This window comes from Aulonocara stuartgranti (assembly GCF_965226115.1).
Source record: "Aulonocara stuartgranti genome assembly, chromosome: 2".
In the NCBI taxonomy this organism is placed as follows: Eukaryota; Metazoa; Chordata; class Actinopteri; order Cichliformes; family Cichlidae; genus Aulonocara; species Aulonocara stuartgranti.
Window position 1 is genome coordinate 31738025 of NC_138940.1, and position 22497 is coordinate 31760521.

Here is a 22497-nt window from a genome sequence, read left to right on the forward strand (position 1 = left end):
GAGTGCTCAGTGAGAGGAGAAAAGCACTATATAAGAACCAGTCCATTTACCATTTGTGCTCCTAATTTCATCTGTGCTAGGAGTGGAGGAGTACCCAAGATGGCGACCCGGCAGTCTACTCAACTTAAGGGTTTTCTTTTTATTTAGTGTATTTTTGTTTCACTTTTTCTCCGACATGCAGGAGCACAAATGCAGTACAGCAAAACTGAACTGCTTGCGGTTCTAAACCACAAAAACCTGCACACCTTCGCTGACAATGACTGGGACTCAATTCCCCCTGAGATCCGGGGGGTCACTGACTCCAATTCCACCGCTAAAGTGGCGTAGGCGACGGAAGCACAGGAAACACCCACTGGCTATTCTGAGCCTCTTCCTCACCAACTCACGGTCACTAAATAACAAGATGGATAAGCTACGACTGCGGATCACCTCACGCTGTTTGGATTACTGTGTTATGATCATCACAAAGACTTGGTTGGACTCTTTTAACCCAGACACTGCGATTGAGCTAGCGGGCCACGCTACATTCACAGCGGACAGGAACAAAGAGTCTGGTAAGAAACGTGGAGGAGGTCTGCTAGTGTTTGTAAACAATAACTGGCGCACCAGCAACACAGTTAAAGTCGTCCACTGCTGCCCGGACATAGAATATATGATGGTGCAGTGCAGACCCTTCTACTTGCCGAGAGAGCTCACAGCGATCACAATAATAGCAGTTTATGTGCCGCTGCAAGCTAATGCTAAGTCAGCCATGGAGCTACTCGGGCGCTCCAATAATAAACAGCTTACAAAGCACCCGGACTGCGCTGTGATCGTGGCAGAAGATTTTAACCACGCAAACCTGAAATCTGTCCTGCCTCGATTCTTTAAAAACGTGACCTTTCCGATGAGGGAAAACGACACACTAGACCAGGTCAATGCCAACATCCCAGATGCCTACAAAGCAACCCGACTGCCTCATCTCGGACTCTCTGACCATCTCTCTCTGTCCCCGATCCCTGCTTATAGACCTCTAATTCAAAGGTAAAAAAACATCGGTAAAAGCAGTACGAGTGTGGACCGCGGAAGCCACCACGGCCCTACAAGGCTATTTTTGATAACACGAATTGGAGTGTATTTGCAGAAGGATCAGACTTTGAGGGCCACACATGTGCCGTACTCTCATACATACGCTTATGTACTGAGAGTGTAACAACAACAAAGACTATTAATGTGTTCCCGAACCAGAAGCCATGGCTCAACAGTGAGGTGAGAGCCCTACTAAGAGCACGTGACAGCGCCTTCAAATCAGGAGACCAACAAGTCTACAAAGAGGCATGCCAATCTCTGCTTAAAGGCATAAAAGAAGCCAAGTGCAAATACAAACAGCGCATCGAGGAACACTTTAACACAACAATGATGATTCAGCCTACGGAGAGGAGGTTCAGCATCTGAAGCAATGGTGTGACGACAACAACCTGCATCTGAACACAGCCAAGACCAAGGAGATGGTAATCGACTTCAGAAGAACAAAGCGATCTGAGCACTCTACCCTCTACATTGATGGGGAGGAGGTAGAAAGGGTAGAAAGCTTTAAGTTCCTTGGAGTCCACATCTCGGCCGACCTTACCTGGTCCACAAACATCTCCCACCAGGTAGGGAAAGCACAACAAAGGCTGTACTTCCTCAGGAAACTACATCAGGCCCAATTACCCCAAAGACTGCTAGTAAACTTCTACTGCTCCACCATTGAGAGCCTTCTGACCTACTGCTGCACACTCTGGTTCAACTGCTGCACCGCGGAGGACAAGAGGAAACTGCAGCGGGTGGTGAGGACAGCAGAGCGGGCAATCGGCACTTCACTAACTTCCCTCAGAGACATCTATACTGGCAGACTTCAGCAGAAAGCCAGTATCATCATCAAAGACCCCTCGCACCCTGGACACTCACTTTTTCCCCCCCTTCCCTCTGGTAAACGCTACAGGTCCATCAGGTCGAAGACAAACAGACTAAACAGAAGTTTTTACCCACAGGCTGTCAAACATGCCCTACCTCCACCCTGATTGGAGGATAACTGCACTGCCAACACTCATGGACCTTACACCTTATTTATAAACCATATTTGTATTTATACTTCAATGCAACCAACACCCCTACCTCTTTATTATAACCTTATTTAGTATAGCAACCCCCCCCCCCCCACACACACACACACACACACTCAATGTGCAATATCATTGATCGCACTGCACCTCTCAATGCACCTGCTCCTCAGATGGCATGTATGTGTATTTATATATATGTAAGCGTTTATGTGGAAATATGTGTGTGTTTGTATGTACGCATGCATATATGTATATATACATATATGTATGTATGTGTGTGTATATTTGTATGGGTGTATCCGCATTTTTGCAGGTGCATGTATAACGTACATATCTTTCTTGTGTAAATGTAAATTTGTCTGTTATTGTGTAAATACTTACGCTGTTGTGTACTTCACACACACAGAGTAATGCCAAACTGCCTTTCATTGTTCTTGTAACAGTGACAATAAAAAGCTATTCTATTCTCTTCTAAATGCAGCGCATATTTTTTGGTTTAATTCTATCTAGGTCACAAGAACAGCTCTGTTTCAGCAGTGCTGCTGTAAGATAGGAAAGAATTTCCAGTTTACATAAGTGCTTACTTTAAATATTGAAAGTCTCACTAAGATTCAGTGATTCTAAAAACTGAGGGTAATCTTGTTTTGTCTTGCTTTGGCTTTCAGAATCATCTTGTCCAGAGGGGACATCAACGTTTTAGTTGATTAGTTTTTGTTTTTGTTTTTTTCACCAGGTTCTTAAATCATGACCTTCTTAAATGTTATCACATACTGTCACTAAAATATCTAGATTTTGCACCAAATCCTTAGTGTTTTATGTGATAAATTGTCACAGTTTTTTTTTTTTTTTTTTGTGCACAGTAGTTGCACAACAGTGTTCTAAACATGAGGAGGAACAATCAGTGCAATTAAATTCTCAAACACTAAATTATTAAATCTAAAATATTTTGGTCTGGGTAAAATGCTGCTTCAAAAACTCAAAAGATCAAATTATGGTATTCCATTGTATCGGTATTGCACTTGCAGTGTGTAAAACCAATAAATATGCATGAATTCTATTTTATTTTATTTTATTGCTGTTGTTCTTCAGGATACATACTAACTACTGTCTTTTTTCTTCTTTCTTTTCTTGGTGCATTTCCTGGATGAATCTTCCACTTCAATCTAATAGGTAAGATTATTTTGATTTCCCCTTTTCCCTGAAATCTCACCCCAAACACTAAAATCCTTATCATTGCAATATACAGCCACAATTAATATGAAATTCACAGTTCCCTTTACACAGTACATGATAGTATTTCACCACAACCCATGATCTACATTGACACTAGATATGAAATGTTATGAGTGTTTATACAACAAATATCCCCAGAAATGTTTCATTGAAAGTCATATTGGTGCAGGACTGAGACTGCAGGTAGCAGTCTTGAAACACAGCAGCAACATTACTCTAGTTTGTGTGCGTTGTGTAGTTCTACCCTAGGCTTTATGCTACATGAATATTAATGTGAATATTTCTGGCTTCTGCTGTGGAGTCTTTGCCTAAATAATGCTCAATCATGGTGCACAAAATATTTTGCTCTTCAGCAGGATGCTAATATGTGTGAGGAGGGAAACATGCAAGAAAGTATCAAGACCTATCAAATTTATCCATTCCTTTCAGCTCTACAAAAAAGAAAACAAACCAAAAAAAAAAACAAAAAACATACTGCTCTGAAATGTGTCATTATTTTTTCATGCCTCTGGATGAGTGTAGCAGTACTTTCAATGTTGATTCCACTGCTCAAATCTAGGTCATTGGACTCATCAGTTAGATTAGATCAGATTATCTATCCGTCTATCGACCCACTCCTTCTCTACTGTATCTTTGTATACATTTGTTCATTTATCTATGTAACCATCTGTCAGCCTGCCTCTCTCTGCAGATATGCAGCTCAGTATGGTTTTACATAGAATCTGTGTGTTTGTCCACACTTCAGTCTCAACATAATGTTTGTCAAATGAATTCGCTCAATCTCTTATACTTTTTAGTCTGCTGCATATATTGTATCAGAAAACGTTGTTGTTGCTGTCAGCCCACTCCATTCACGGCAAATTTTGGACCTACTTAGGTGGTCATAAGATGACTTGTAAACAGAGATAATAATAAAACAGACAGTATATTAATCACCCGTTATGGAAAAAATATGCTTCATTTATTTAACTTATTCGTTTATCTTTTTATTTATGCTTATCGAGATCTTATCGAGATTTTGCTTTCTTTTGCATGGGTGTTGCTAAAAAACAATGTATGTAGTAGTCAGGAAAGGCTAAACAGTGGAGCATCAGTGCTCAGACACCTGCCGTTTTAGTTCATCACTGCTGGTGGTGCTGTTGCCTAAGCAGACTTGTGCAATGCGTATTAAAGACACAAAGTCACCACCCGTCTTTAAAGGAGATAGGCGATGGCTATTAAGCTGTCGTGGCTTTGGGTAAATTTAAAAGAAGACTGTACACACTGCAAAGCCTCTATGATAAATAGCTGGAGCTTTCTGTACCGATAACTGTGTTGTTTTGGACCTGATATTACTGGGAAGAAATGGATAATATGAAGCACAACGGTACCCTGCGTCAGTGGAACGTCTCCATTTTGCTTTTCTTTGTGGTTGCTGCTGTCAATGGACAAATCCGCTATTCTATACCAGAAGAGATGAGGAAAGGACTCTTTGTCGGGGACATTGCAAAAGACCTGGGCTTGGATGTCAGACGGTTGGTATCTGGTCGAGCTCGACTGGTAATAGAAGATGATAATCAATATGTCGTGCTGAACCAGAACAAAGGCCATATCGTTGTCAATGAAAGAATTGACAGAGAACAATTATGCGCTAAGAAATCTCCGTGCAGCTTTAGTCTGGAAATTGTTCTTGAAGAGCCACTCGAATTGTTTTCCATTACTATCGAAATACAAGATATAAATGATCATGCTCCCGTTTTCCCAAAAAAAGAAATTAAATTAGAAATTAGCGAATCGACGCCGACTGGGACTGTGTTTTTGCTTGATAGTGCAGCTGATCCTGACGTAGGGACAAACTCACTGCAGAGTTATTCTTTAAAAGCAAACGAACATTTTGTTCTCAAACAACATACTCGAGCAGATGGGAGTAAATATGCCGAAATGGTGCTTCAGAGTGGTTTGGACCGCGAGAAGCAAAGCAAACATGCGCTCATATTAACGGCTGTCGATGGTGGCGAGCCGCAGATGTCCGGAACGGTAAAAATACACATATCTGTGCTGGATGCAAATGACAACTCGCCCGTTTTTACACAGTCCATATACAAAGCCTCTGTATTGGAAAATGCTTTACGAGGCACAATTATTGCCACAGTCAGTGCAGTAGACGCTGACCAAGGTTACAATGGTAACGTTACATATTCATTCACACACCTAGAAGATGGTTCCGCTTGTCCTTTTGAAATAAATTCCAACACGGGTAAGATTAAACTAGTCGGGGATATCGATTATGAGGCTTCTTCAAATTACGAGATAAACCTCCAAGCAAAAGATCCATGGGGTGTCACAGGAGCCAGCAAGTTAGTGATCGAAATAGTAGATGAAAATGATAACAGTCCAGTAATCACAATGGCTTCCTATTCGGGGAAGATTTCAGAAGATTCTCCTCCTGGCACAGTTGTGGCGTTAATTAGTGTCCAAGATAAAGATTCTGGGAAAAACGGACAGGTGCATTTAACTATAGATGAACATCTGCCTTTCAAAATTAAATCTTCCCTCAGAAACTATTATACATTAATCACTGCGCAAACTCTCGACCGAGAGAAGCTTCCCACGTACAACATTACTCTCACTGCCACTGATGAGGGCTTCCCAGTATTATCGAACAAAAAATCCGTCTATTTAGAAGTTAGCGATATTAATGACAACGCTCCAGTTTTTAGTCAAAGTCTTTACAGCGCTCAGGTAACGGAAAACAATTCTCCAGGTGTCCCTCTGTTGCAGATTAGTGCTACTGATTTGGACCAGGGCCAGAATGCACGTATATCATATTTTCTTTTTGAAGACGAGCTGAATGGAAATCCGGTATCCGCATATTTCTCCATTAATACAGAAAGTGGAGTCATTCAGTCTCTGCGTTCACTGGACTATGAACAAGTCAAAGAGTATCAAATACGAGTTAAAGCACAAGATGGTGGGTCACCCCCACAAAGTAGTAACACATCAGTTATTGTACATGTACAGGACCAGAATGACAACCCTCCTCAGGTTCTGTACCCAGTCCAGACTGGTGGCTCTCTGGTGGCTGAAATGGTGCCTCGTTCAGCAGATGTGGGCTATCTGGTGACTAAAGTGGTGGCTGTTGATGTGGACTCTGGACAGAATGCCTGGCTCTGCTATAAACTGCAGAAAGCCACAGACAGGGCGCTGTTTGAAGTGGGCTTACAGAATGGAGAAATCAGAACTATCCGCCAAGTCACTGATAAAGATGCTGTCAAACAAAGACTGACTGTTATAGTGGAGGACAACGGGCAGCCCTCTCGTTCAGCTACAGTCATTGTTAACGTGGCGGTGGCGGACAGCTTCCCTGAAGTGCTGTCGGAGTTCACTGAGTTGACCCACGACAAGGAGTACAATGACAACCTGACTTTTTACTTAGTCTTGGCTCTGGCTGTAGTTTCCTTCCTCTTCATCACGTGTTTAGTGGTTATTATATCAGTCAAAATCTACAGGTGGAGACAGTCTCGCATCCTGTATCACTCCAACCTGCCTGTCATTCCATATTATCCACCACGTTACTCAGACACTTTGGGGACAGGGACTCTGCCACATGTGTACAATTACGAGGTGTGCAGGACGACTGACTCCAGAAAGAGTGACTGTAAGTTCGGCAGAGCTGGTAGTCAGAACGTGCTGATTATGGACCCCAGTTCTACAGGAACGATGCAGCGGATACAGAGTGAAAAGAGCATCCTGGATGAACCAGACTCTCCTCTAGAGGTCAGTCAGAGGATATTTTTATATCTGTTCTCGTACTGTATGTAATTACTCTGATGAAAGGCTTTGCAGCATTACACATTTCTCAGCACCAAGGACAGCGTCTCAGATTTCCTCTGCATAAAGGCAGGCGTATATAGCTTCTGTAAAAGGTCTTATATAGTTAATTTTTAAAGGAATGTCCTCTTATAAAGTCCCTAATAGTTTCCAGTTGTTTTTTATATCCAAATGTCTTTGTTTATAGAGTATTGATGATCACACTCCAAGTGTTTGTGCAATGTTTCCTGGCAGTGTTTTACTTGCTTACCATTCTCTTGCCATAGTTATGAAGATATTTCAAGTGGAGCCTTGAAAGGTAAAATATTAGCAAAAGTAGAAAGAAGGTATGCGTTTCTTAAAAGCATTCTTACTTTCTTGTGGAGTCCATATGCTCATCCAATGTCTATTCAATTACTCAACTCATTCATACCGACTTGTGGTTATCATATCAGTCAAAATCTACAGGTGGAGACAGTCTCGCATCCTGTATCACTCCAACCTGCCTGTCATTCCATATTATCCACCACGTTACTCAGACACTTTGGGGACAGGGACTCTTCCACATGTGTACAATTACGAGGTGTGCAGGATGACTGACTCCAGAAAGAGTGACTGTAAGTTCGGCAGAGCTGGTAGTCAGAACGTGCTGATTATGGACCCCAGTTCTACAGGAACGATGCAGCGGATACAGAGTGAAAAGAGCATCCTGGATGAACCAGACTCTCCGATAGAGGTTTGTTTATGTTTTACATTTGGGCGCTTGTGTGTCAGTAATCTAGCATTGCTAATAAATAGTTTTAAACTACACTTTTGCTTTAACAGTCATGAAGAGAATTTCTTCTATCATTCCGACTGTAAACAGTATCTGTCTGTAAAACAAAGTGTAACAATAGCTCCTCATTTGAAGATGGTTATACAATTTCACCGACTCCACTCAAGACAAAGTAAACACACTGACAAAAACTTTATCTTTGCGTTATACATAATCAGCGAATAGCCCCCCCTCCAGTGGCATCAAATAAGTGCAATAACTCAGACCTTGGTTAGTATGGATGACGCTGGAAACTTTGTAGGATACAGTGCAAGCATCACGTCTCCGGTTGATTATATTGGCTTGTGTGAACACTAATATATATATATATATTTTTTCATCAAATGACAATGTTTGTTTTTATGCAGGGTTAATATAATTACGTCTAAATACTGTAGTAGTTACATTCTGAAATGGAAACGGCTCCACTGTCCTGTCACTGTCCTTGGTGCTGAAGTGCTTTGCTCTGAGATGCAGTCGTCATTATTATCGTTGAGATTTCTAAGACTTTGAAGAGGCCATTCATTTAGGATCCACTTGTATGTTTTATTTATGATGCAGTTAATTATATAAATAATAACAAATAAATAAATAAATAATAAAAAACGACAACCCATAACTTCAGATTCATTTAATAGCAAGCAAGTTTTGCGTTATTATCATTCGTTCTTCTTTAAAATTTACAGGTCACTAGCAATGTGTATTTTTTATGTCATAAGGGGACATGTGACAGTAACTTTGAAATCCGCTGTTATCAAAAAATGTTTTAAAAAGAAAAAGAAAGAGGAAAAAGAGAAGAAAGTGCCAGTGGTCTTTTTGCTTTGTGTCACACACTTTTTGCTTTTTTCCAGTTGAATTAATCTTTTTCTAACAGTGAAAGTCAGTATTTTCTGCATTCTTTAATTCACTTAACAGACGTACGTGCCTTCAAAGTGAAATCATTACGTTATTTCTACAGAGATAGTGTGCAGAGTGATGAACGTGGTCATTGGCTTTTCTAGTTTCATATTATACCCTCTAAGTGACGCTGTTGCCTGGTAAATCTATTCTGCCATGCATTTCGAGACAGGGCTGTTTCCACCCCCATCACTGCGTTTTGTAACGGCAGATGATCTGCTTTTCATAGGAGCTGGATCAAATAGAATACACACCTGCTTTTTTATTTAACGTCATATATCGACCTAGGGTGTGTGAGTCTTCCTCTCTAAGTTAAAGCCCTCGATCCATTGCTCGGTTTTGGTTTTTAAGACCTGTTTTCAAAAATGGCATTTGGAGTAGAACATCGAGACCGAGTTGTAAGATGGCGAATGCGACTTACAGCCAGCCTGTTTGTTTTTCACGTCCTTTTTCTTTATCGAGCGGAGGCACAGATCCGATATTCGATCCCAGAGGAGCTGAAAACAGGGTCCCTTGTTGGAAATGTGGCACAAGATCTTGGCTTGGATCTAAAAAGGCTTCGTTCTGGACGGGCCCGTATCGTTACGGGAGAAAGCATTCAGTACACAGAGCTGAAAACAGACAAAGGGACTTTAGTTGTGAATGAGAGAATAGACCGAGAGCAGCTTTGTGGGGATTTGACTCCATGTAGCTTTACCTTTGAGATTTTATTGGAAAAACCGATGGAGCTGCACCCTGTGACGATAGAGGTATTGGATGTAAATGATAACGCTCCCACTTTTCAGAACAGTCACTTGGAATTTGAAATAAGCGAATCTGCTGCGCTCGGTTCCCGTTTTGTGCTGGAGAGTGCGGAGGACGCTGATGTTGGGCAAAACAGTCTGCAGAACTACATTTTAACTCCGACAGACAATTTTGTGTTGAAACAATATGTTAATCCGGATGGAAGTAAATATGCTGAAATGATGCTTCAGAAGCCTTTAGACAGAGAGGTACAGCCACGCCTATCTTTAAAACTGTTGGCCGTTGATGGTGGAAATCCACAGAAATCTGGGACAGTAAATATAGAGGTAAACGTATTAGATGCGAATGACAATGCTCCGGTGTTTAATCAATCCTTATATAAGGCCGCGGTGATTGAAAATGCCCCAAAAGGCACGCATGTTGTTACAGTGAATGCGAGCGACATTGATACCGGTTCAAATGGAAAAGTGGCATATTACTTTTCAAAATCAAAGGCAGGGATAGCTGATTTATTCGATATAGATGAAGCTACTGGTCGAATATATGTGGCAAAGGAAATCGACTTTGAAATGGACAAAAAGATTGAGTTCAGAGTTGAAGCGAAAGATCAAGGGGGACTGACAGATTCTAGTAAAGTTGAAATTGAGGTCTTGGATATAAACGATAATGCACCGGTCATTAACGTGATGTCATTCACTAGTCCTGTGTCAGAAGACTCAGCTCCGGGTACCACTCTTGGCATTATTAATGTGAAAGATCTTGATTCGGGTGAAAACGGACAGGTAAGGTGCACGATCGAAGGCAGTGTTCCTTTTAAAATTAAATCCAATGTGAGAAGTTATTATACACTGATAACTGATGCTGCCTTAGATCGTGAAAGTTTGTCAGAATTTAACATCACCGTTATTGCCTCAGACGCGGGCTCCCCTCCGCTGTCAACCAGAAAAACTTTTAATCTAAAGGTGTCAGATGTTAATGACAATTCCCCAAAATTTCCTCGAAATTTTTATAGGGCTTGGATTGTGGAAAATAACTCTCCTGGTCTTTCTATCATGACTGTTAATGCTAAAGACCCCGATGAAAACCAAAACGCCCGCGTTTCCTACATTTTGGAAGATTGTGAGATTAATGGATCTCCAGTATCTGAATACGTTTCTGTTAATGCAGAAAGTGGAGTGGTGCATGCAGTGCGTTCGTTTGACTATGAGCAAATCAAACAACTGTTATTCATTGTAAAAGCGCAGGATGGAGGCTCTCCTCCACTCAGCAGCAATGTGACTGTGAAAATAATGATCCAAGACCAGAATGACAACCCCCCACAGGTTCTGTACCCAGTCCAAACTGGTGGCTCTCTGGTGGCTGAAATGGTGCCTCGTTCAGCAGATGTGGGCTATCTGGTGACTAAAGTGGTGGCTGTTGATGTGGACTCTGGACAGAATGCCTGGCTCTCCTATAAACTGCAGAAAGCCACAGACAGGGCGCTGTTTGAAGTGGGCTTGCAGAATGGAGAAATCAGAACTATCCGCCAAGTCACTGATAAAGATGCTGTCAAACAAAGACTGACTGTTATAGTGGAGGACAACGGGCAGCCCTCTCGTTCAGCTACAGTCATTGTTAACGTGGCGGTGGCAGATAGCTTCCCTGAAGTGCTATCGGAGTTCACTGAGTTGACACATGACAAGGAGTACAATGACAACCTGACTTTTTACTTGGTCCTGGCTCTGGCTGTAGTTTCCTTCCTCTTCATCACGTGTTTAGTGGTTATCATATCAGTCAAAATCTACAGGTGGAGACAGTCTCGCATCCTGTATCACTCCAACCTGCCTGTCATTCCATATTATCCACCACGTTACTCAGACACTTTGGGCACAGGGACTCTGCCACATGTGTACAATTACGAGGTGTGCAGGACGACTGACTCCAGAAAGAGTGACTGTAAGTTCGGCAGAGCTGGTAGTCAGAACGTGCTGATAATGGACCCCAGTTCTACAGGAACGATGCAGCGGATACAGAGTGAAAAGAGCATCCTGGATGAACCAGACTCTCCTCTAGAGGTTTGTCATTTCATATAGACACATCTGTTCCTTATCCTTTATGTAATTGCTTCAATGAAATAGCTTCTTAATGTTGCAAAATTTCCAGCAACAAGAACAGAGTCTTAGTTTACATTAGCAGTCAGGTAATTCTAGGTTACCACAACTGACACATTCTCCACACATCCTCCAGAATAATCAGGGGTAGAGGCCAATATTTTTCTTTTAGTATAAATAAATGGGTTTTAATGTTCTAAACATGTCTTTGCAGTGTCTTCTGACATTTTGTTTAATGATATTATTTGGTTTCCACAACATTCTAAAGAACGAGACTACCCTGAAAGTTTAGTAAAAAACATTTTAATGTTAAGCAGAGCAATCATTCACACATATCTTAATAGCATTCTTATGTTATGTCTTTCCCATGAAAACATTTCATGACAAGACAGTTGAGTGCCAAAATATTTTCTAGTGATTCTAAATTAGTCATTATAAGATCCTGAGGACACATGAATTATTTTAGCAACTGATATATAGATTTATACATATATTCCTTAAAAAGTAATACTTCCATTTTCTTTCCCTTTTTTCCTTTTTTTTATTTTTATTTTTTTTATTTTTTGTTGCAACGGTTTCTTCTGTTTACCGGGTTTAGAAATTACTTGAATGATAATCTCTCATTATTCTAGTGGGTCCATTTTAACTATATCTCCTCACAAAATTCGTTGCGACATACATGCTGAAGTGAAAATATTTTATTGAACATGGTGTTTTGATATAATTTCATATTGATTTCCACGCAAGATAAAATGTGTTGATGTTGGGTTTGCGGTGTTGCTTCTGAAATTCAGGAATCATATGACTTCCACGTTTTATACTCTAAGGGACGCTGTTGGCCAGTTAAATATTTTCGGTCTTTCGTTGTCATCCAGTCCATCCCCTCAGTGATCATACATTAAGGGCAGCTCATTGTCTTTTGTCAAGATTTCGTTTGAACGAGGACTCACAACTTTATAAAGGCTGTTGACAATTGTAAATGTAGCTTCAGGGATGATAGACTAGGACATTATTTAAACTACCTGAACGGAAAAATCGTTCGTTCTCTACATATATATATTCTGTCTGAGTGATGGCGACTTTAACATGCCTGAGTTGCGTATCCGAATGGCGATCACTTTGTGGAGTACGACGTCACATAGGATTTCTTCTGTTGCTGCTTCTTGCTGTTAACATGGTAGGTGGTCAGATTCGGTATTCTATACCTGAGGAGATGAAGAAAGGCTCTGTTATTGGTAATGTGGCGCAGGATCTTGGCTTGGATCTGAAAAGGCTCCGCTCAGGGCGGGCCCGTATCGTGACCGGAGAAAACGTTCACTACACCGAGCTGCAGACAGACAAAGGGATTCTGGTCGTGAATGAGAGAATAGACCGAGAGCAGCTTTGTGGGGACGTAACGCCGTGTAGTTTCAGCTTTGAGATGATTTTGGAAAATCCGATTGAACTACACAGAATAACTGTCGAGGTTTTGGATATAAATGATCACGCACCTGTCTTCCCAAACAAAGATAAACCCATCAGTTTTGAAATAAGCGAATCAGCTGCAGTTGGAGTACGTTTTCCTCTGCAGAGCGCGCAGGATCTAGATGTGGGCCAAAACGCACTGCAAAATTATATTCTGTCCCCAAACGACAATTTTATATTGAAACAACATTCAAATCCAGATGGAAGAAAATATGTTGAAATGGTGCTCCAGAAACCTTTAGACAGAGAGCGACACCCGCATTTCTCTTTGAAATTAATCGCAGTTGATGGAGGAACACCGCAGAGATCTGGTACAGTAAATATAGATGTGACTGTGTTAGACGCCAACGACAATATTCCAGTTTTTAATCAATCAGTGTACAAAGCAGCTGTGTTGGAAAACACGAAAACAGGGACTAGTATCATTACAGTAAATGCCACAGACGCAGACAGTGGATCATATGGACACATTACATACAGTTTGTCCGAAATGAAAGAAAGTGCAGCGGACATTTTTAGAATTAATGAAAACACCGGAATAATTTACGTGTCTGGTCAGATTGACTACGAGAAAGACAAAAAATACGAGTTGAGGGTAGAGGCAAAGGATCACGGTGGACTAACTGGGACAAGTAAAGTTATATTTGATGTTATTGATGTTAATGATAATGCTCCTATTATAAATGTAATGTCATTTTCTAGTCCCCTGTCCGAGGATTCCCGACCTGGTACAACCATAGCCGTTTTAAATATAAAAGACGCAGATTCTGAGAGAAATGGGCAAATTAAATGTTCGATTGATGGTAAACTTCCCTTTAAAATTGAAACATCTCTGACAAATTATTACAATTTGGTCTCAGATCAACACTTTGACAGAGAATCCGTCTCAGAATATAACATAACAATTAAAGCCACCGATTTTGGGTCTCCCCCTCTGTCTAGTTCAACAAAATTGCATCTAAAAATCTCTGACGTCAATGACAACGCACCATTATTTGATAAAAACAGCTATACTGCTTATATCACAGAGAATAACTCTCCTGGTTTTTACATATTTACTGTGAGTGCGCGGGACTGTGATTGGAATCAAAATGCTAGAATCTCATATGTTTTAGAGGACACACAGGTCAGTGGGAGTCCAGTTTCTACTTATGTGTCTTTAAACTCTGAAACTGGTGTTCTTAACGCGGTTCGCACCTTTGATTATGAGCAAATCAAACACCTTGCGTTAGTAATTAAAGCACAAGATGGAGGCTCTCCTCCACTCAGCAGCAACGTGACTGTGAAAATAATGATCCAAGACCAGAACGACAACCCCCCTCAGGTTCTGTACCCAGTCCAGACTGGTGGCTCTCTGGTGGCTGAAATGGTTCCTCGTTCAGCAGATGTGGGCTATCTGGTGACTAAAGTGGTGGCTGTTGATGTGGACTCTGGACAGAATGCCTGGCTCTCCTACAAACTGCAGAAAGCCACAGACAGGGCGCTGTTTGAAGTGGGTTTACAGAATGGAGAAATCAGAACTATCCGCCAAGTCACTGATAAAGATGCTGTCAAACAAAGACTGACTGTTATAGTGGAGGACAACGGGCAGCCCTCTCGTTCAGCTACAGTCATCGTTAACGTGGCGGTGGCGGACAGCTTCCCTGAAGTGCTGTCGGAGTTCACTGAGTTGACCCACGACAAGGAGTACAATGACAACCTGACTTTTTACTTAGTCTTGGCTCTGGCTGTAGTTTCCTTCCTCTTCATCACGTGTTTAGTGGTTATTATATCAGTCAAAATCTACAGGTGGAGACAGTCTCGCATCCTGTATCACTCCAACCTGCCTGTCATTCCATATTATCCACCACGTTACTCAGACACTTTGGGGACAGGAACTCTCCCCCATGTGTACAATTACGAGGTGTGCAGGACGACTGACTCCAGAAAGAGTGACTGTAAGTTCGGCAGAGCTGGTAGTCAGAACGTGCTGATAATGGACCCCAGTTCTACAGGAACGATGCAGCGGATACAGAGTGAAAAGAGCATCCTGGATGAACCAGACTCTCCTCTAGAGGTCAGTCAAAGAATATTTCTGTATTTATTCTCCTTCTTTGTTTGATTACTCTGATGAAAAGCTTGGCAGCATTACACATTTCTCAGCACCAAGGACAGCGTCTCAGTTTTCCTCTGCATATAGGTATGCCTACAAAGTTTCTGTAAAAGGTCTTACATAGTTAATTTCTTAGTTAATTTTTAAAAGAAAGTTCTCCCTAAAAGTTCCTAATAGTTTCCAGTAATTCATATACTGAAGCTGTGCTGGAGAAAAGATTAATGATCATACTCCCAGTGTTTGTGCAATGTTTTGTGCTTGCTTATTGCATCCCCATAAGACGATAAAAATGACATTGTCAAAGTAAAATACTAAAAAGAAGCAGAAATAAGTCAGCCACGTATTTCTGAAGAGCAACGTTATTTTTCCTGAACCCTGCGAAGGAACAAAAAAAAATGTTTTCTGTTACTCATCTCCACTTGCTTAACCTGTTTAATTATGCTGATATTGTTTTTACTCTTTCTAAGCATTTGAAGCCAGGGAATTATTTTAGTTTCTGGTTATCATGATCTTTCGACTGGTGTATCTATATTTCTTTTCTGAGAGTAGCAGTTCTATTCTAGTGATTTTGTTCCCCTGGTTCTCGGCACTGTTGTTCAGCTGGTAGATAATGTAATTAAAACTTCTCTTGTTTGTGGTAGATCGTTTTCAATTTAACTTTTCTACTCACTATTAGTTGTATACACTCTTCAGTGAAAAATTATTTTATTAATGAAAGTAATTTCATATTGATCCCCACGGCTTAGATCGTTGTCACACAGATTCAAGTCTCGTGTGATTTCTACCTTTTAGACTCTAAGGGACGCTGTTGGCCGCTGAAATATTTTCTCTGTTATGTTGTCATTCAGTCCATCCTCTCAGAAATCACACGGTGAGGACGGCTTTCTGTGTTTTGCCGAGGGTTCATGTGAACGAAGTCTCACAGATTTCCGCTTAACGCTTGAGAACAATTTTATAAGCCAACCAGCTACTGGTATACTAGGGTCTTTTTGTTACTGCCTAAAGAGACGATTTTTTCTTTCTTTGTATCTTTTTTGTCTGAGTAATGGCGCCTGTAAGACGTCTACATTACATATCACCAGGGTGGGAATCATTTTGTGGAGTACGACGTCGCATAGGATCGCTTCTGTTGCTGCTTCTTGCGGTTAACATGGTAGGTGGTCAGATTCGGTATTCTATACCTGAGGAGATGAAGAAAAGCTCTGTTATTGGTAATGTGGCGCAGGATCTTGGCTTGGATCTGAAAAGGCTCAGCTCAGGGCAGGCCCGTATCGTGACCGGAGAAAATGTTCACTACACCGAGCTGCAGAAAGACAAAGGGATTCTGGTCGTGAATGAGAGAATAGACCGAGAGCAGCTTTGTGGGGACGTAACGCCGTGTAGTTTCAGCTTTGAGATGATTTTGGAAAACCCGATGGAACTACACAGAATAACTGTCGAGGTTTTGGACATAAATGATCACGCACCTGTCTTCCCAAACAAAGATAAACCCATCAGTTTTGAAATAAGCGAATCAGCTGCAGTTGGAGTACGTTTTCCTCTGCAGAGCGCGGAGGATCTAGATGTAGGCCAAAACGCTCTGCAAAATTATATTCTGTCCCCAAACGACAATTTTATATTGAAACAACATTCAAATCCAGATGGTGGTAAATATGTTGAAATGGTGCTCCAGAAACCTTTAGACAGAGAGCGACACCCGCATTTCTCTTTGAAATTAATCGCAGTTGATGGAGGAACACCGCAGAGATCTGGTACAGTAAGTATAGATGTGACTGTGTTAGACGCCAACGACAACGATCCAGTTTTTAATCAATCAGTGTACAAAGCATCTGTTTTGGAAAACACAAAAACAGGGACTAGTATCATTACAGTAAATGCCACAGACGCAGACAGTGGATTAAATGGACACATTACATATAGTTTGTCCAAAATGAAAGGAAGTGTAGCAGAAATATTTACGATTGATGAAAAGACGGGAACAATCTACGTGTCTGGTCAGATAGATTATGAAAAATACCGAAAATACGAGTTGAGGGTAGAGGCAAAGGATCACGGTGGACTAACTGGGACAAGTAAAGTTATATTTGATGTTACTGATGTTAATGATAATGAACCTATTATACATGTAATGTCATTTTCTACTCCCCTGTCAGAGGATGCAATTCCCGGGACAACTATTGCAATTTTGAATATAAAAGACGCAGATTCTGAGAGAAATGGGCAAATTAAATGTTCGATTGATGGTAAACTTCCCTTTAAAATTGAAACATCTCTGACAAATTATTACAATTTGGTCTCAGATCAACACTTTGACAGAGAATCCGTCTCAGAATATAACATAACAATTACAGCCACCGATTTTGGGTCTCTCCCTCTGTCTAGTTCAACAAAATTGCATCTAAAAATCTCTGACGTCAACGACAACGCACCATTATTTGATAAAAACAGCTATACTGCTTATATCACAGAGAATAACTCTCCTGGATTTTCCATATTTACTGTGAGTGCACGGGACTCTGATTGGAATCAAAACGCTAGAATCTCATATGTTTTAGAGGACACACAGGTCGGTGGGAATCCAGTTTCTACTTATGTGTCTTTAAACTCTGAAACTGGATTTCTTAACGCGGTTCGCACCTTTGATTATGAGCAAATCAAACAGTTTGAGTTAGTAATTAAAGCGCAGGATGGAGGCTCTCCTCCACTCAGCAGCAACGTGACTGTGAAAATAATGATCCGGGACCAGAACGACAACCCCCCTCAGGTTCTGTACCCAGTCCAGACTGGTGGCTCTCTGGTGGCTGAAATGGTGCCTCGTTCAGCAGATGTGGGCTATCTGGTGACTAAAGTGGTGGCTGTTGATGTGGACTCTGGACAGAATGCCTGGCTCTCCTACAAACTGCAGAAAGCCACAGACAGGGCGCTGTTTGAAGTGGGCTTACAGAATGGAGAAATCAGAACTATCCGCCAAGTCACTGATAAAGATGCTGTCAAACAAAGACTGACTGTTATAGTGGAGGACAACGGGCAGCCCTCTCGTTCTGCTACAGTCATCGTTAACGTGGTGGTGGCGGACAGCTTCCCTGAAGTGCTGTCGGAGTTCACTGAGTTGACCCACGACAAGGAGTACAATGACAACCTGACTTTTTACTTAGTCTTGGCTCTGGCTGTAGTTTCCTTCCTCTTCATCACGTGTTTAGTGGTTATTATATCAGTCAAAATCTACAGGTGGAGACAGTCTCGCATCCTGTATCACTCCAACCTGCCTGTCATTCCATATTATCCACCACGTTACTCAGACACTTTGGGGACAGGAACTCTTCCCCATGTGTACAATTACGAGGTGTGCAGGACGACTGACTCCAGAAAGAGTGACTGTAAGTTCGGCAGAGCTGGTAGTCAGAACGTGCTGATAATGGACCCCAGTTCTACAGGAACGATGCAGCGGATACAGAGTGAAAAGAGCATCCTGGATGAACCAGACTCTCCTCTAGAGGTCAGTCAAAGAATATTTCTGTATTTATACTCCTTCTTTGTTTGATTGCTCTGATGAAAAGCTTGACAGCATTACACATTTCTCAGCACCAAGGACAGCGTCTCAGTTTTTAGGCCTAACTATATACCTGCATATAGGTAGGCCTAAAAAGCTTTTTTAAAAGGTCTTACATAGTTAATTTTTAAAATAAAGTTCTCCCTAAAAGTCCCTAATAGTTTCCAGTATTTCATATACTGAAGCTGTGCTGGAGAAAAGATTAATGATCATACTCCCAGTGTTTGTGCAATGTTTTGTGCTTGCTTATTGCATCCCCATAAGACGATAAAAATGACATTGTCAAAGTAAAATACTAAAAAGAAGCAGAAATAAGTCAGCCACGTATTTCTGAAGAGCAACGTTATTTTTCCTGAAGCCTGCGAAGAAACAAAAAAAAATGTTTTCTGTTACTCATCTCCACTTGCTTAACCTGTTTAATTATGCTGATATCGTTTTTACTCTTTCTAAGAATTTGAAGCCAGGGAATTATTTTAGTTTCTGGTTATCATGATCTTTCGACTGGTGTATCTATATTTCTTTTCTGAGAGTAGCAGTTCTATTCTAGTGATTTTGTTCCCCTGGTTCTCAGCACTGTTGTTCAGCTGGTAGATAATGTAATTAAAACTTCTCTTGTTTGTGGTAGATCGTTCTCAATTTAACTTTTCCACTCACTATTAGTTGTATACACTCTTCAGTGAAAAATTATTTTATTAATGAAAGTAATTTCATATTGATCCCCACGGCTTAGATCGTTGTTACAAAGATTCAAGTCTCGTGTGAATTCTACCTTTTAGACTCTAAGGGACGCTGTTGGCCGCTGAAATAATATCTCTGTTTTGTTGTCATTCAGTCCATCCTCTCAGAAATCACACGGCGTGGACGGCTTTCTGTGTTTTGCCGAGGGTTCATGTGAACGAAGTCTCACAGATTTCCGTTTAACGGTGGAGAACAATTTTATGAGCCAACCAGCTACTGGTATACTAGGGTCTTTTTGTTACTGCCTAAAGAGACGATTTTTTCTTTCTTTGTATCTTTTTTGTCTGAGTAATGGCGCCTGTAAGACGTCTACATTACATATCACCAGGGTGGGAATCATTTTGTGGAGTACGACGTCGCATAGGATCGCTTCTGTTGCTGCTTCTTGCGGTTAACATGGTAGGTGGTCAGATTCGGTATTCTATACCTGAGGAGATGAAGAAAGGCTCTGTTATCGGTAATGTGGCGCAGGATCTTGGCTTGGATCTGAAAAGGCTCAGCTCAGGGCGGGCCCGTATCGTGACCGGAGAAAATGTTCACTACACCGAGCTGCAGACAGACAAAGGGATTCTGGTCGTGAATGAGAGAATAGACCGAGAGCAGCTTTGTGGGGACGTAACGCCGTGTAGTTTCAGCTTTGAAATGATTTTGGAAAACCCGATGGAACTACACAGAATAACTGTCGAGGTTTTGGACATAAATGATCACGCGCCTGTCTTCCCAAACAAAGATAAACCCATCAGTTTTGAAATAAGCGAATCAGCTGCAGTTGAAGTACGTTTTCCTCTGCAGAGCGCGGAGGATCTAGATGTAGGCCAAAACGCTCTGCTAAATTATATTCTGTCCCCAAACGACAATTTTATATTGAAACAACATTCAAATCCAGATGGTGGTAAATATGTTGAAATGGTGCTCCAGAAACCTTTAGACAGAGAGCGACACCCGCATTTCTCTTTGAAATTAATCGCAGTTGATGGAGGAACACCGCAGAGATCTGGTACAGTAAATATAGATGTGACTGTGTTAGACGCCAACGACAATATTCCAGTTTTTAATCAATCAGTGTACAAAGCATCTGTGTTGGAAAACACAAAAACAGGGACTAGTATCATTACAGTAAATGCCACAGACGCAGACAGTGGATTAAATGGACACATTACATACAGTTTGTCCAAAATGAAAGGAAGTGTAGCAGAAATATTTACGATTGATGAAAAGACGGGAACAATCTACGTGTCTGGTCAGATAGATTATGAAAAATACCGAAAATACGAGTTGAGGGTAGAGGCAAAAGATCACGGTGGACTAACTGGGACAAGTAAAGTTATATTTGATGTTATTGATGTTAATGATAATGCTCCTATTATAAATGTAATGTCATTTTCTAGTCCCCTGTCAGAGGATGCAACTCCCGGGACAACTATTGCAATTTTGAATATAAAAGACACAGATTCTGAGAGAAATGGGCAAATTAAATGTTCGATTGATGGTAAACTTCCCTTTAAAATTGAAACATCTCTGACAAATTATTACAATTTGGTCTCAGATCAACACTTTGACAGAGAATCCGTCTCAGAATATAACATAACAATTAAAGCCACCGATTTTGGGTCTCCCCCTCTGTCTAGTTCAACAAAATTGCATCTAAAAATCTCTGACATCAATGACAACGCACCATTATTTGATAAAAACAGCTATACTGCTTATATCACAGAGAATAACTCTCCTGGAATTTCCATATTCACTGTGAGTGCGCGGGACTCTGATTGGAATCAAAATGCTAGAATCTCATATCTTTTAGAGGAAAAACAGATCAGTGGGAGTCCAGTTTCTACTTATGTGTCTCTAAACAGTGAAGCTGGGGTTCTTAACGCGGTTCGCACCTTTGATTATGAGCAAATCAAACAGTTTGAGTTAGTAATAAAAGCACAGGATGGAGGCTCTCCTCCACTCAGCAGCAACGTGACTGTGAAAATAATGATCCGGGACCAGAACGACAACCCCCCTCAGGTTCTGTACCCAGTCCAGACTGGTGGCTCTCTGGTGGCTGAAATGGTGCCTCGTTCAGCAGATGTGGGCTATCTGGTGACTAAAGTGGTGGCTGTTGATGTGGACTCTGGACAGAATGCCTGGCTCTCCTACAAACTGCAGAAAGCCACAGACAGGGCGCTGTTTGAAGTGGGCTTACAGAATGGAGAAATCAGAACTATCCGCCAAGTCACTGATAAAGATGCTGTCAAACAAAGACTGACTGTTATAGTGGAGGACAACGGGCAGCCCTCTCGTTCTGCTACAGTCATCGTTAACGTGGCGGTGGCGGACAGCTTCCCTGAAGTGCTGTCGGAGTTCACTGAGTTGACCCACGACAAGGAGTACAATGACAACCTGACTTTTTACTTAGTCTTGGCTCTGGCTGTAGTTTCCTTCCTCTTCATCACGTGTTTAGTGGTTATTATATCAGTCAAAATCTACAGGTGGAGACAGTCTCGCATCCTGTATCACTCCAACCTGCCTGTCATTCCATATTATCCACCACGTTACTCGGACACTTTGGGGACAGGGACTCTGCCACATGTGTACAATTACGAGGTGTGCAGGACGACTGACTCCAGAAAGAGTGACTGTAAGTTCGGCAGAGCTGGTAGTCAGAACGTGCTGATAATGGACCCCAGTTCTACAGGAACGATGCAGCGGATACAGAGTGAAAAGAGCATCCTGGATGAACCAGACTCTCCTCTAGAGGTCAGTCAGAGGATATTTTTATATCTGTTCTCGTACTGTATGTAATTACTCTGATGAAAGGCTTTGCAGCATTACACATTTCTCAGCACCAAGGACAGCGTCTCAGATTTCCTCTGCATAAAGGCAGGCGTATATAGCTTCTGTAAAAGGTCTTATATAGTTAATTTTTAAAGGAATGTCCTCTTATAAAGTCCCTAATAGTTTCCAGTTGTTTTTTATATCCAAATGTCTTTGTTTATAGAGTATTGATGATCACACTC

The 22497-nt window shown here is 41.3% G+C and overlaps 5 protein-coding genes across 27 annotated transcripts in view; all 5 read left to right on the plus strand.

Moving 5' to 3' along the window:
• Positions 1–22497, plus strand: part of LOC309713957 (protocadherin gamma-C5-like) — a 308827-nt gene that overhangs the window by 116329 nt on the left and 170001 nt on the right. The gene's annotated exons all lie outside the window — the stretch shown is intronic.
• On the plus strand, positions 4531–11633 carry LOC309715847 (uncharacterized protein; the record flags this gene model as incomplete). Its single annotated transcript, XM_082549283.1, has 2 exons — positions 4531–7110; positions 9169–11633. Exons 1-2 carry the CDS (start codon positions 4662–4664, stop codon positions 11631–11633), a joined length of 4914 nt encoding a protein of 1637 aa, XP_082405409.1. The 5' UTR covers positions 4531–4661.
• Positions 12527–15216, plus strand: LOC309714112 (protocadherin gamma-A3-like; the record flags this gene model as incomplete). Its single annotated transcript, XM_082546275.1, has 1 exon — positions 12527–15216. Exon 1 carries the CDS (start codon positions 12724–12726, stop codon positions 15214–15216), a length of 2493 nt encoding a protein of 830 aa, XP_082402401.1. The 5' UTR covers positions 12527–12723.
• Positions 16073–18748, plus strand: LOC309715857 (protocadherin gamma-A11-like; the record flags this gene model as incomplete). The annotated part of the gene is made up of 1 exon (XM_082549294.1): positions 16073–18748. The coding sequence occupies exon 1, from the start codon at positions 16253–16255 to the stop codon at positions 18746–18748; it is 2496 nt and encodes an 831-aa protein (XP_082405420.1). The 5' UTR covers positions 16073–16252.
• Positions 19625–22486, plus strand: LOC309714105 (protocadherin gamma-A3-like). The gene has a single exon (XM_082546257.1). The coding sequence runs from the start codon at positions 19787–19789 to the stop codon at positions 22280–22282; it is 2496 nt and encodes an 831-aa protein (XP_082402383.1). The 5' UTR covers positions 19625–19786; the 3' UTR covers positions 22283–22486.